The sequence below is a fragment of the Danio rerio genome, chromosome 21, assembly GCF_049306965.1.
Source record: "Danio rerio strain Tuebingen ecotype United States chromosome 21, GRCz12tu, whole genome shotgun sequence".
Lineage (NCBI taxonomy): Eukaryota > Metazoa > Chordata > Actinopteri > Cypriniformes > Danionidae > Danio > Danio rerio.
Window position 1 is genome coordinate 44800689 of NC_133196.1, and position 15222 is coordinate 44815910.

A 15222-nucleotide genomic window follows, 5' to 3' on the forward strand; every position below is an offset into this window, starting at 1 on the left:
TTTAATAAATTCATAAATTAGCTGAATTCAATACTGCACAGTAAAATCCGCTGTGTTAATTAAGCTGTGTTGATCTGCATTTACTCAAAATGAGTTAATTTTACAAGAAACGGTGAAAGACACCCCCTTGTGTTGGTGAAAATGATCAGAGTTGTATTCTACGTTGTTAACTTTGCTCTGTTAAGCTCCGCCCCTCAATCTACCCCCTGCAGAGAACGTGTTGGAGTTTTGTCGGCGCCATTTTCTGCTCCCTCGTGCGTATAGGTAAGCTCTCTTGTTTAACGTCTTAAAACATAATTTTATCGATTTATATGAGTAAATGTGCTAACACAACGGTATATGTTGTACTTTGATGCGTTTTGTTTGTTAAAACATTGATTATGAGTCACTTTGTGACCGTGTCATTCCATCGATTTTATCACAGTGTGGTCACCTTAACGTTAAAGATAAAGCTTAAACGATGCCAATGATCTTACTTAAATTGTTTTTGCGATTTCTAATCTTACTTTTATATCCATTTAGTTTTGTACTGTGAACTCTCTGAAGAAGACGGTAACGTTAGGCTACATTTAGCCTCGAAGTTTTGCTTTCAAGAGCAACTCTGCAATGCTCCAGGTAACTGTTAGGTCAGTATTTTGTTGTTTCAACATATTAAGATGGTAACTTACAGAGAAAGTTATATGATATAAACATATGTAGTGTAAAATTAACTGTGTCTGTATGGCTGTCGAGCTCACTGCTGGTTAAATATTTTCAGTCCATTTCAAATTACTTCCTAATTAACGTTTCTCTGTTAAGAGGTTGCATTTTAACAGCTTGTTAGTGTTGTCATGATACTGTTTTTCGGTAACAGTTACGTTAACTGAAATTCGCTGTTGAGCGCGGTCCTAAACCCCGCCGTTTGGCCGTGAAGGTCACCAGTTCACCGCACTTAACCGCTGTTTACCGAGTGCAAACACCGATACAGAGACAGCGGATCATTTTAAAACTGTGAATCATCAGCGGATCTCTTAAATGTCAGCCCATAGACACGCCAGCTCATCTTCGCGGCTTTTAAAACGATCAAGTGGCGTGCATCCGTGTTTGTGCCCGGTAAACAGCGGTGACATGTAGTGATGGGTCGTTCATAAACGATTCGTTCATTTTGAATGAATCTTTTGTATGACTCGAAAACGTTGAGTCCTTTCGGAGTGATTCGTTTAATTGCGCACGCGCACAATTGTGCTGGTGGAGCAGAAGATTCGTTCCTTTTCGAGTCTTCTATGTGCTTTGAGTCGTTCGTTCATCGCGTGAAAGACAGAAGCCAGTCATGCATTTAGAGCCGGAAAATGTTTTGATTCGTTCATTTCTCGAGTCTTCGGATTTTATTCATCTCTCTTCACGTGCTGCCACATGCTAAACGAACGACTCAAAAACCAGAAGACTCAAGAGGTAAACTAAAATCATGGCTCCTTTTGGCAGCTTAATTAATATGGGTCTGTGTGACGTGAACGAACCACTGACGTTTGAAGAGCTGAAGCTGATAATCATAGACAAAAGACCAGGTAAACAATAAATGATGATTTACTCTTATAGCATTCCAAGTTATGACTATTTTGTGTAATGTGGCAACGTCTGTGCTAGTTGTAGATGAGTTTGGAAGCAACTTATTACATTTTAATAATATTTTGGCTACTCAAAAACACTTAAATATTAGCGGAAATGGATGCTTTTAATTCCAGTACCAATTGGTACCAATATTCAGTATCATGACAACCCTTCAGCACAGACATTATTTCAAAATTAAGTGGATTAGAATCTTTTTTTTTCTATGGTGAATGTGTGTTATACTTTGACATAACAGAAAAATGATTGTTGACATATTGGTGTTTTCTTTTCCCCCAAGTTTCTGTGCATATAAGGCTCTACAGATCACATCGTGAGTAAAACCTTTAAGTACTTGTGTAATTACTTTACTAACTGGGATGACCAATTCTTAAAAAATAAATATATGTTAATGGTTATAAAATCTTGCAACAATTTATAAACCTATGTGCCATTTTTGTGTCATTTATAAATCCCCCCCATTGGCACCTGTATGAAACATTCTCTTTTCCTACAGAGCATGCTGGTAAAGGTGAAATTTGGGGATGCACAAAAGTTTGTTAAAATAGCCAATCTGAACCTGGAGGACTTTTTGTCTGCAGGTAAGAAACAATTACACTTTTGTTATTCAGATTTCTTATTTGGTATGTGGTCAATTTAAATACTGATGTATATGCTGCTGTGTTATGTTTCCAGATGATATTCAGAGTTACCAGTATATAACTGATCAGCTTTCACATTTTGTTATTATTATGCAATATATTATTTATGTATTGTTTAGCCTTTTTGAAGTTTGGGGTTCCAAATGTACCTGAGAAAGTGAAGGTTGTGGATGAATCTGGGACTGAGGTGGATGGTGATGTTTTTGAAGAGTTAATCAAAGATCCCTCCGTTGGCGTTCTCACCATAAAACATGGTGCAGGTTTGTATTTTATCACATTATTTGACTGTAATGTTTCACAGTTTTTGTCATAGAGACTTCCTGACCCCCCCCTCCTTATATTGTTTATGCAAACAGATTTGGAACCGGCCTCTCCACAATCATCTTCTATGCATTTAGATCAGTCTCTGTCTTCATCCTTTGACTCCCTTGACTCTCAGGATACAGTCATTATTGAAGAAGGCCCTGACAGTAAGCGAATGAAGCTGGATGATGAAGCAAAAAAGGTGGACTTTTTTTTCTACATAAAAATGATTTAAAGTGAAAAAATATATAATTTACATTTTATTTAAAAATTCATGTTTTGCTTTTTGTTAGGTGTGTTTGTTTAATATGTTTATAACCTGCCTTTTCCCCTCTTATTTTAAAGCTGGTGCAATCTGTTCTTGTCAAGAAACCTGGAGGTGAGAGTATAATAAATGAGTATAACAGAACAAAGGCTTTAAAGGATGAAACGAGGAGAAAAATGGTTAATATCCTGGCAGCTGATATGACCGAAAAAAATGGGTAATCTGCACAGTACTGATTTGTGTGTACACATAGCTACTTGATATAGTTGTGGATTTATTTTATTATTTTTTTATAATTAATCATTATTTTGCAGAGGGTCCCCACCAAGGCTGGTCAAAGAAAAATATGCCAGAGGAATCGTGGCTTTGTTTCCTTACCTCAGTGACCCCTATTCCAAAAATGGCTTTGTAAGTCTTGCACCTTTTTAAAATTTTACATTTTTGTTGTCACGTTTTTTTTTTTTTTTTACACACCTATACTACAGATGGTATATTTTGCTCCTGTGTCCCCCTTTTTACCCATTTTTATCTCTTTAGGAGCATTACTATGATGGTGAGAGTGGCACCGGATATTTGGCATGGAGAATCAAAACTATTCAGAGAAACCTGGCTAAAGAACGACGAGGATCATTTGAAGGTACAAAATGAACTTCAGAAATGTAGCAATCTAATTTTCTTTGTGCTTGGATGATTATTTTTTTTATTTTGTATAAACAAACAGTTAAAATAGTTTTGTTGTTTGTTAGGTCAAGTGTCGTATGCTGAGCGGGGATCCGGTGGACCAACTGTAGCAAGGCATTCAAAGTTTACTTCAGAGATTGTCCTGAGTGAGGATGAATGCAAGGAAGCAATTGCATTCATGAACCATTCTGCTGATGAGGATGCCATCAAGAAGAAAATGAAACTGACATTTGACTATCGTCGTAAGATGGTTCTTGATCCCATGCAGTCCAGTGATCTATTGACAATTTTTCCTCGTTTCAAGGACATTAAAGGCTTGGTAAGTGTTTATAATCATATTTGATAAATGGTTTGTTGTATAAAAAACAAATAGTCAGTGGTGACATGAGTTTAAAGATTTGCCCTAAGCATTACAATAATTAAAATGTTATGCTTATTAGATTGAGCAAGACTTTGTTCTGATGTTTGGAGAAGGAGTGTCAGGCAAGCTGCTAGAGAAGTGGACAACAGCGTTCAAGAAAAAAGTCATTCAGCAGTGCAAAAGACTTCCTGCAACCAGCGATTTACAGGAACTTTTGCTAGCAGCAGAATCTCTTCGTGATGACACTGAAGATGATGTTCATATTGGTAAGAATTTTGATTGTTTAGGTAATGTTTCATACCATGGTTATTATAATATTTAAAGGAACCCAAGCATGAATGAAGTTAGCGATAGTTACACACTGTCAGTTTAATTTTTAATTGTTCATATTCAATTGGAATTCATTCATATATATGTGTGTGTATTATTGCAAATCATATTCATAAATTTTTTTATATGTTGGTAGTTTGGATCAAAGTTTTATCAGATTTACAAATAATTGGATTCAAACTAAGATTGTTAATGTAGCTTTAGTCACTTTGTATATATTTTTGGCTTTTTTATGTAGTTAACTTCTAGTTTTCAACATTGTTTTGCTGCGAGTTAACATTTATGATATTAACCAATTGTTTGTTACCTGTTTAAACAGTTTGGGACAGCGACCTTGCTTCAGTACTACTACTGTTGCATCTGATTCCACCATCTGCTCAAGGCCGGAAGAGACCAGGGAAAGTTTCTGCTTCTCAAGCAGAAAATCATCTTGTTGTCTTCAAGAAGGTTTGTTTGCTGGTTTTATTTAATGATTGTTCTGTCATAGTTTTTTATTATTTAACTTGTTAGTGATGTTTCTTTTTTACTTGCTTGCTTTTTTTTAGAGTGGAACAAACATTGAGGAGCAGCTGCAAGACATCTCTGCGAGCGCTCAGCCCTATCTCCTGGCTGTAGGTCCTCAGAAGGATTCAATTCACCAGTTCTTCATCATCCTTGATCAGCATGCCATTCCATGCAAGTCCACCTCTTCTCTTGGTGCCTTTGATGAACTGTTTAAGGCACATTATGTTTTTGGCACCTCTTACAACACCATGCTGCACAACATGTACACTTTCATTCAAACCACTGTGTACAACATAGATGTTGGGAAAGTTAAAGAAAGTCCTCGTGTTGCTGAGGTTAGGGCAAGGCTGCTTAACTAGGTGCCTAAAGTTCCAGTGCACTCATGAAGTGTTTTGTTTGTGAGACTGAATTAAATGGTTCAAAAATGCTTGTTAGGCACTTCAGATTTGTTCATGGTTTGGTTCCTGGAAAGAGCCTTCGACTTAAATGTGTAGAGGCAGGATGCGGTTCTGAGTTTGGTACCTTCTCAGGTTTTAGAAAACATTTGAATATAAAACATCCTGAACAATGTGAACAGAGTTGTGACCCTAGTGGCATCTGTGAGACAGAGGAAGAAAATAGTGCTGCAATGTTTCACCAGAGTGACAGTGCTGAAGATGTGGCCACAACATCTGTTATGTTAAAGTCTAATAAGAACACTTTAGATATGTGTGCGTCTGCTGTTGCACAACTGAAAGTTGCTGGTTTAAGTCAGTCTGCAATAAATGGTTTTGTTTCATCTATGGAAGAAGTGGTTTTTGAGATTCATAGTCAAGCCCAGGATGCAGCTTTGCTCTGTCTATCTTCTGAGGACACTGTTAGTAAAAGAAAAATAGAGGAATCTTTTACAAATTTAGAAAATCCATTTACTTTGTTAAATTCGGAAGTCAAGCGACAGCGACTGTTTACAGCGAAATGGGGAATTGTTGAACCTAGTGAAATAGTACTCGGCACAAGATTTGACAGCAGAAGAAATAAAACTACAGGAACATTTGATCAAGTTGTTGTGACTGATAAATTTTCTTATATTCCCATTTTAGAAACACTAAAGACAATTTTAAAAAATCCACAACTTACCCATTTGTTTAAACCCAGACACATTTCAAAGGAAGGAATTTATGTGGACTTAAGTGATGCAGCACATTTTAAAAGCAGTCCTTTATTTTCTACAGAAAAAGATGCCTTACAAATTCAGTTATTTTATGATGATTTTGAGACAGCTAATCCACTGGGCTCAAAGAAAGGTATACATAAATTGGGTGCAATCTATTTTTCATTAAGAAATTTCCCACCAGTTTTTAACTCCTCACTGGTTAATATTCATTTATGTGCCCTCTTTCATGCACAGGATGTTAAGCGCTATGGTTTTAACTCCATAATTGAGCCCCTGGTCAATGATCTGAAAGTGCTTGAAATTGAGGGAGTTAAGAATCCAGTGTCTGGAAGATGCATCAAGGGTACTATCGTTCAAGTCACAGGGGATAACCTAGGTCTGCACAGCTTGTTTGGCTTTCTGGAATCATTTGGGGCTCGATATTGTTGTCGTTTTTGTCTGCTTGAGAAGCATCAGTTTCAGTCAGTGTTCTCTGAAGATAGTCCTGAGGTTGAACTAAGAACTGCTGAGATGCATGCTCTGCATTGTGAAACTTTACAGTCTGATTCTACACTACCTCACGTGTATGGTGTCAAAAGGGCATGCTTATTAAATTCCCTCAAATATTTCAACACAGCCACCAATTTTGCTGTTGATATAATGCACGACATTCTAGAAGGAGTTGCCCAGCTAGAGGTAAAACTTGTTCTGCAGTACATTCAGCATAATTTTCTGAGTGCCAATGATCTTGATGGTAGAGTACATGCTTTTGACTATGGTTACAATCAGCAGAGAAACCGTCCTCCAAAAGTCAAATTGCTTGATGGAAGCAATGATTTAGGCTTAAATGCTATTCAATCTTGGTGCTTTTTGCGCAATTTGCCTTTAATATTTGGAGATTTAATACATAAAGATGATAAACACTGGCATCTTTTGCTTTTACTTCTGCAGATTGTTAACATTGTCTTTTCACCTGTCTTAACAGATGGCATGACCACTTATCTTAAACATTTGATAATTGAACATCATCGGCTATTTAAAATGTTATTCCCCCAAAAAAATCTTCTGCCAAAACATCACATCATGATACATTACCCACAATGTATAAGGAAAATTGGTCCAATTTTGCACACATGGTGTATGCGTTATGAAGCTAAGCACAAATTCTTTAAAACACAATTAAAAAGTTTCAAAAACATCACCAAAACACTAGCCAAAAAGCACCAGAGTTGTATGGCAATGTATTGGGAGTCTTTTAGCCAGTACAGACTGACTCTTGGCCCAGGAAAGATGGTGGAACTCAGGGAAATTAGAGGTGGCCCAGAGATTGCTTCAAAATTAGGTGTGGTAATATCTGAAATAGTCTATGCTGTAAAGTGGATCAAACATCATGGCACAGAGTATCGTCCTGACTTTATTATCTGCACAGAAGTAGCAAATGAGATGCCAGTGTTTTGTAAGATCATGACTCTAGCTGTCAAAAATGAAAATGTACTGTTATGTGGCACACTAATGGAAACTGTATGTTTTGATGAGCATTACTATGCTTTTACAGTCAGACTGCATCCAGAAAAAGTTTTAACAGTTGTCAATGTTAATGAGCTGTGTTATTTCAAACCATTTGATCTTCAAAGAAAATATGGTACAACTGATTCTGTACTTCATATTGTACCATATTGCCATTTTATGCAGACTTGAAATTTTTGCACTGTATTTTTGTAAGCCTGAATGTTTTAATAAAAGTTTTAACTGATATTGAGTTTCGTTTTCTGTTTTATTTGTTGTTTAATGTTTTTTTAGTATGTTCAGTAGCATTAAAAAATTGCACCAGAGTGAAATAATGACAGTTAAAGCAACACCATATGGGTTGTAAATCAACTCTTTATTAGTGATGTATTAACATTTAACCGGAGTTGATTTCTGTTTGGTGTTAAATTAAGGAACACCAGACAGAGTTAATTTCTGTTCAGAGTTAAACAGCTTAACAATTTTCAGTGTTGACCAGTGTTAAATTTTAACTCAAAATTTAGTTAATTTTACTCTGAAAATATAACACAATGAAAAGTGTTAATTTAACACCAATTCTGAGTGGGACCAAATACACTCACGTGCAGTGTTAAATTTAACTCTTTAAGAGTTTATTCAACACAGCAAAATTTACTGTGTGGTGATATTCAAATGTGGTTTCTGAAATGTTGATAAAAACGTGTCAGTGTTATTGTACAAGATATAAATATGTGATTTTTTAAATTTCACATTGTTTTTTCATTCTGTTTTTGACAATTTAGTACAAACAATAAACAAATTTAATTTCCAATTTAGGGCGTCACTGTGGCGCAGTGGGTGGCATGATCACCTTTACAGCAAGAAGGTCCCTGGTTCGAGTCCAAGCTATTCAGTTGGCATTTCTGTGTGGAGTTTGCATGTTCTCCCTGTGTTGGTCTGGCTCCTCTGGGTGCTCCGGTTTTCCCCACAGTCCAAAGACATGCACATTAGATAAATTGAATAAGCTAAATTAGTTGTAGTCTATGTAGGTGGTTTCCAGTGTTGGGTTGGGGCTGCAAGGGCATCTGTTGCATAAAACATATGCTGGATAAATTGAGGGTTCATTCCATTGTGGCGACTACTGATTGATAAAGAGACTAAGCAAAAAAGAAAATGAATGAATGAATTTCAAATTTAATTTAAGCACTTTCAAGGACCCGTGTAGGTTTTTAAGTACTTTCAATGCCTTGAATCCATATGTCTGAAATTCAGTACTTTTAAGAAGCGTGGAAACCCTATGTATATTGAATAATGATCATTAATATGGGCTAGAAAAATATGAACTACCCAACGCAATCTCACAGCAATTCGTAACTTTTTGATTTAGTGGCTAATTTGTATGAATTCGTACAATCTGATTCGTACAATTTAGTACGATTTGCTCATCACCCAATGACGGTTGGGGTTAGAGATGAGGCAGTGGTGCAGTAGGTAGTGCTGTCGCCTCACAGCAAGAAGGTCGCTGGATCGCTGGTTCGAACCTCGGCTCAGTTGTAGTTTCTGTGTGGTGTTTCCATGTTCTCCCTGCGTTCACGTGGGTTTTCTCCGGGTGCTCCGGTTTCCCCCACAGTCCAAAGACATGCGGTCTTTGTCTAAATTGTCCGTAGTGTAGTTATGGCCTAGTTAAGCCTTTAAATGTCACTTTAAGCTGTATAGAAGTGTCTTGAAGATTATCTAATCAAATATTATTTACTGTCATCATGGCAAAGATAAAATAAATCAGTTATTAGAGATGAGTTATTAAATCTATTAGAAATGTGTTAAAAAAATATTCTCACCGTTAAACAGAAATTGGGGAAAAACAGTGGGGTTGAATAATTCAGGGGGGCTAATAATTCTGACTTCAACTGTATATATATTTTTGTTTTGTTTATTTAAATATAATTCAGAAATAAGCCTGTCTGATTATTGCTAAGTCAATGAGAAATGTAGAATAAAAAGTGCAACAGCTACCCACATATACATGAGATATTTTGAATAACTTGACAGCTTTGTGAATTTACCTTCTTTAGGGTCTTGAGGCAAAACAGTTCACCATAGGAACAGGAACAGGCAAATTGCCCAGATTCACCGTGCTCTCATAAGTGGCTGAAAGTCGACATTATAAAACACATCCGCGAACACTTTAGCGGGTCTGTGTTTGATTAGCATGACTGGGTTCGTGTTTTGATTAAAGGAAGCTTGTGAGTAAAGTGCTGACCATAAACGATTTCCTCATTGCATCAAAGTCACGCGGAAGCAGTAAAACAGGCCCTCTAACGTCCCCATTTATAGAGCCACAACTTAATGAACAAGCCATAACAAGGCAGTAAAGAAGCAAAACCCAACTAATCCGTAACATTTCATAATAACTTTCACTAACAGCCTTATCAAACATTATTACTGCACATCATGTTAGGGTAGAGATCATTATTTAATCGCTGATAATCACATTATGGCATTCATTATATTTGGTTAATATCTATTATTATTATTTTCATATATATATATATATATATATATATATATATATATATATATATATATATATATATATATATATATATATATATATATATATATATACATATATATATATATATATACATATATATATATATATATATACATATATATATATATATATACATATATATATATATATATATATATATATATATATATATATATATATATAYAYATATATATATATATATATATATATATACATATATATATATATATGAAAATGGGTGGTTCATTCCGCTGTGGCGACCTCTGAAATAGAGACTTAGCCGAAGAAAAATGAATGAACAAATTTATGAAAATGATAAACAGTTAAATTTAGTCTACTCAACCCAACTTCTACCCTAAACTTGTTCATAAACCTTCACAAAATAAAAATGGGAATATTTTCATATACACAAAACTGAGTATTAACCAATTAAACTCCATCCAAAATTTGCTCTTCAGTGTTAGAACTCTCAGTAATGATTAAATCACACTGAACTGAGCTAAACTGAACTGAACTTAAACACTAAAACCTGAACCACACTGTTCCAGTTACTATGACCATTTATGTGAAGCTGCTTTGACACAATCTACATTGTAAAAGCGCTATACAAATAAAGCTGAATTAAATTGAATTGAATTTTCAGTATAGATATAAGAAAAAATGTATGAGAGCTGTCACTGAGGCAGTATGTTTTTTTAAAAGGTATGTGTGCTGAAATGGACAACATTGCTACAAAAGTGTAAATTAATACCCAACGTACATATCACTAATCAAAAAGTCCAAAATTTATACTTTTGAAAATGTCAAATATGCTGGGTTCTACAAAATTGCTATAAGTTGTCCCAACACAAATCTAGTTAAGTAGACTTAATTGTTTTTACAACATAAAACAACTTGTTTGTTCCCAAAACAACTTTAGAATTGTGTTTTTTTTGTCATTTTCTTTAAGTAGTAAGCAGCAAAAATTTTTATTATACACAGTGCTCAGCATATATAAGTTCACCCCTCACAAATCTCTCTTTTAAATTTACATTTTTAATAGGAAACTCTACAAAATTATATTTGTGCATATATATTAATCATTACTAAAGCCAAATCTTGAGGTTATCTCACAAAAGAACTTACGATAATGATCCAAAGTGAATACACACAAATTTATATGTTATAGAAAAATATTAAATACTAATTGAAAAAAGAGGAAAAATCAAGAGAAGCAAAATAAATTGAAAAAAAAAATAGTTGAAATTTTATAGGTTGTAATATTTTTTGCAACATTTTGATTGAATTTAATTGTTTTATCTTTCAATTTCTTAATGTTTGGTGACTAAAATATTACTGTAATAAACAAATCTGATTAATAAATCTGTTTTTGTTTAAATGCACCAAAATACATTACCTATATTCACTGATAAATGGATAAAAATTATCTTTTTTGAATGGGGTGTACTCAATTATGGTTTGCACTATGTACAGTTGAAGTCAGAATTATTCGCCCTCCTGTTTATTTTTTTCCCCAATTTCGGTTTAGCAGAGAGAAGATTTTTTCAACACATTTCTAAACAATAATAGTTTTAATAACTCATTTCTGATAACATTTATTTTATTTTTGCCATGATGACAGTACATAATATTTGACTAGATATTTTTGAAGACACTTCTATGTAGCTTAAAGTGACATTTTAAGGCTTAACTAGGTTAATTAGGTTTACTAGGCAAGTTAGGGTAATTAGGTAAGTCTGTAGACTTAAAGGAGCTAATAATTTCGACCCTAAAAAGGCTTTTAAAAAATGTACAACTGCTTTTATTCTAGCCAAAATAAAACAAATGAGACTTTCCCCATAAGAAAAAAAAATCAGACATACTGTGAACAAAATTCAAAAGGGGGGCTTATAATTCAGACTTCAATTATATATATATATATATATATATATATATATATATATATATATATATATATATATATATATATATATATATATATATATATAGCTAATAATATATTTTATTATATATATATATATATATATATATATATATATATATATATATATATATATATATATATATATCGTAAATACAAACAGGCAGATTTTGACTTAGAGTTTTTGTTTACATGACACTTTTTTTATGTCTTTATATTTTAACCGTGTCATTTCATTCAAAAAAGTTGGCTGAATAAAAGTAACTTTAAGTTAGAATTTGCCAGGGCTATGGATGATTTCAGCCTTCATATAATATAATTCGGACTGTATATTTAAAAATAAACCAAACACAAAAAAAAAGAACCTCTTAACTTTTGTACATTTTCTCAGTGTGAATGTATCAATGCGTTTATCGTATATAAAATCATACATCTAGTCATTTAATCATTTTCGAACAGTATGACTATGTTGAAAACATGACTACAGGTATGTCAACAATGCCTAGAAAGGAAATTCCATCAGAAACAAATTTTTACAGTATAAAAAATCCATCAACATAAAATGTGGTGGACATTAAACTCATCCAATATTTCACACACATACACACACACACACACACACACACACACACACACACACACACACACACACACACACACACACACACAACAATAATAATAATAATTAGATTTACAATATATTACATAAAGACGTATGACAAAAATATACACAAAAGTTTTGGCAATAGAATTATCCATCCATAGGGTAAAATGTGATCTGTCAGTCAGTGAAGACGGAGCTAAAATGTTCCGTTTTTCAAGTCAGGACTTGAAGGCAAGGCACATTATGAAATCTTTAGCAACTTGTGGGTTATTTTTTTCGGCATTGGGCATTGTAAACAATGTCTTTCTGTACATCCACAGGTACGTCCGCTAGTCCAGTTTTCAGCGCTCTTCTCATGCGAGGTGATACATGCTGTACCCTAAAGGTGTCCCATAAAGCCCCACTGGAGCTACAGGCAATAAAGGCCTCTGGTAAGGGTACGACTGGCCATAGAGAGAGACCGCTGAATGAAGTTGTGTCCCAAGAGGAAGAGGCAGACTGAAATTGGGGTGCAGAGCAGGTTTGGCAGTCAACTTGAGCTTTTCCAGCTCTGCCTCTTGTAGACGTTTGGCTTTGGCCCGTCGGTTCTGGAACCAGATCTTGACCTGGGTCTCTGTGAGGGTGAGGGAGCTGGAGAACTCGGCTCTCTCTGCGATGGACAGGTACTGTTTCTGTCTGAACTTTCGCTCCAAGGCAAGGAGCTGTGAGGTTGTGAATGGTGTACGGGGTTTGCGATTGGTCTTGTGCTTGCGGAGAGGACAGGGACTTTCCTGGCCTGTAGGAAATATATATATTTTTAAAAAAAAAACTTAAAATGAGGTTTAAAAAAGATGAAATGCTTATTTTGTTTAAATATTTTGGAAAAAAAAAAAACGGGAAAGGGAAGCTCATGTTTTTTTTATTACTTTTGAGTTTAATTAAGTGTTTTTTATGCAACACAGCATAAACTATATTCAATGTTTTATATTGCATAATTTATCAATAATAATAATAAATAAAAAATAAACAAAAGGAATAAGAAAAAGGAGTGAATCTTCTGTTATAATTCTTGAACATAAGTTTTAAACATAATTAATTTCCTTTATATTTTACATTAGTTAAAAAAAGTAAGTAAAATATAGTTAAATTTAATCTAAATAAAATATAATCTAAATTTTAAACAGTATCACACCTAAGTTGCAATTCAATGTGTGCATTTGAATGTTATATTTTACTCAAATTTTGATGTGCATGTGTGTCTGTTTCGCTGTTTTCTTTACTTAAATACTTAAATGTAATATTTGTTAATTATATATATATATATATATATATATATATATATATAAACATGAAAAATTAATTTATATATATATATATATATATATATATATATATATATATATATATATATATATATATATTTATTTATAGGGAACTTTTTTCATTTGAATGTGTTATGATCTTCATTAAATCAAACTTTCCCTAAATGTAATCTGAAACTTCTCAAGGCATCACTGTTTTAGAGAAGTAGGCTCATGTTTCCATTTAAAAGTGAAAAACAAATATCCATAAAATTTAAGTGCCCTCTGTTTCTTACGAATATTTGCTTTGCAAAATAGCTAGTCATCCTATTTACAACTGGCTTACTACCTGCCTATTATTAAGATATGAACTGTTCATTAGTAGTTATAAAGAATAATCATACCCTGCATCCCTAATCCTACCCAAAACTTAACTTCTACCTTACAAACTATTAATAAACAGCTAATTACAGGTTTGTTAAGCTAGTAGTGTTAGTTTATGGTTTATTATTACCATGAGTTGTGACAAACTAAAGTGTTATCATAAGAAATAATCTGAAGTTGTTTTACCTTTAGAAATAAATATAAATTAAGCAGATATCTAAACCAAGTTGCGTATAATTTTTATAATAAATATACACTGCAAAAAATGCTTTTCTTTCTTAGATTTATTGTCTTGTTTCTAGTCCAAATATCTAAAAATTTAACCAAGAAGCATTTTGAAAACAAAATGTCTTGCTTTAAGAAATACTATGCCAAAATTAAGTGAGTTTTTCCATAAAACAAGCGAAATAGTCGTATGTCAAAAGGAAAAACAAGATTGCTTACCCCATGTGCAGATTATTTACCTTGTTTTAAGGAAAAACTCACTTAATATTGGCATATTATAAAACAAGAAAATATGTTTTGCTTGCCTAGAAAATGCTTGATTTAAGATTTTATTTGTATTTTTTATATATATATTTGGACTAGAAAGAAGACAAAAAAAATCTAAGTATGAAAAGCATTTTTGCAATGTACATAGTTTAAAATAAGGGTGGAAATGCAAAAGTATATAAGGTAAACTTCTTACGAGTCTGCGAGTATCTAGAGTTCATAACCCATGATGTGCAGTCATCCGGCTCAGGAGACTCGGATTTGACGGGTGAGGTTTGAAGCATAAAGTGCTTTGGTATTCCAGCCGAACCGCAAGAATCCCTGATCTCAGTCTGCGCAAACTGACTGGACACATCCTCTCGCCTTCTCTCAAAGTCCTTATTGGTTTTGTGGCTAGAAATAAGAGACTCCACGCTGAACGGATGGCTTGACACTTGGGTTTTGCGCTGCTCCATGTCCCGATCTCCGTCTGATTCCTTCAGGCTCGCGGACGCGGACATCCTCCTCGCGACTTGCCTTTGGACACCCGAACTTCAAAGTCGCACTGACGTCTCATGCAAAGGGCATGAAGCCTTTGATGCCTTCAAGCACGCGGCCACAATAGAACTTTCAGCCAATCAGAGCGCCGCTGAGTTGGGGAGCGCGCACCAATACTCGTGATTGGCTTGTGGAGTCTGCAA

At 34.1% G+C, this 15222-nt stretch overlaps 2 protein-coding genes across 10 annotated transcripts in view; one reads left to right on the forward strand and one right to left on the reverse strand.

Annotated features, from left to right (window-relative positions):
- Positions 1-210: 210 nt before the first annotated feature.
- Positions 211-7575, forward strand: LOC101882859 (uncharacterized). 9 transcript variants are annotated; one of them, XR_012396927.1, is made up of 13 exons: positions 211-264; positions 523-1544; positions 1886-1918; positions 2102-2186; positions 2366-2506; positions 2603-2751; positions 2895-3031; positions 3129-3222; positions 3352-3451; positions 3561-3814; positions 3970-4122; positions 4506-4633; positions 4732-7575. XR_012396927.1 is itself a non-coding variant. In XM_073935488.1 (13 exons), exons 4-13 carry the CDS (start codon positions 2105-2107, stop codon positions 5047-5049), a joined length of 1590 nt encoding a protein of 529 aa, XP_073791589.1. In that variant the 5' UTR covers positions 211-264; positions 523-1544; positions 1886-1918; positions 2102-2104; the 3' UTR covers positions 5050-7575. The 9 variants fall into 9 exon arrangements, 5 of the variants coding, with proteins under 5 accessions (XP_073791589.1, XP_021324915.1, XP_021324918.1 ...); XR_012396925.1 differs by having other exon boundaries at positions 523-626; XR_012396926.1 differs by having other exon boundaries at positions 523-615.
- Positions 7576-12200: 4625 nt separating this feature from the next.
- msx2b (muscle segment homeobox 2b) overlaps positions 12201-15222 on the reverse strand; it is a 28699-nt gene continuing 25677 nt past the window's right edge. Inside the window, exons 2-3 of the mRNA NM_131276.3 lie at positions 14739-15216; positions 12201-13161 (exon numbers count right to left, since the gene is read on the reverse strand). Coding sequence (NP_571351.3) covers positions 12740-13161; positions 14739-15042 — 726 coding nt within the window. The 5' untranslated portion in view covers positions 15043-15216 and the 3' untranslated portion in view covers positions 12201-12739. The remainder of the gene's footprint in view (positions 13162-14738; positions 15217-15222) is intronic.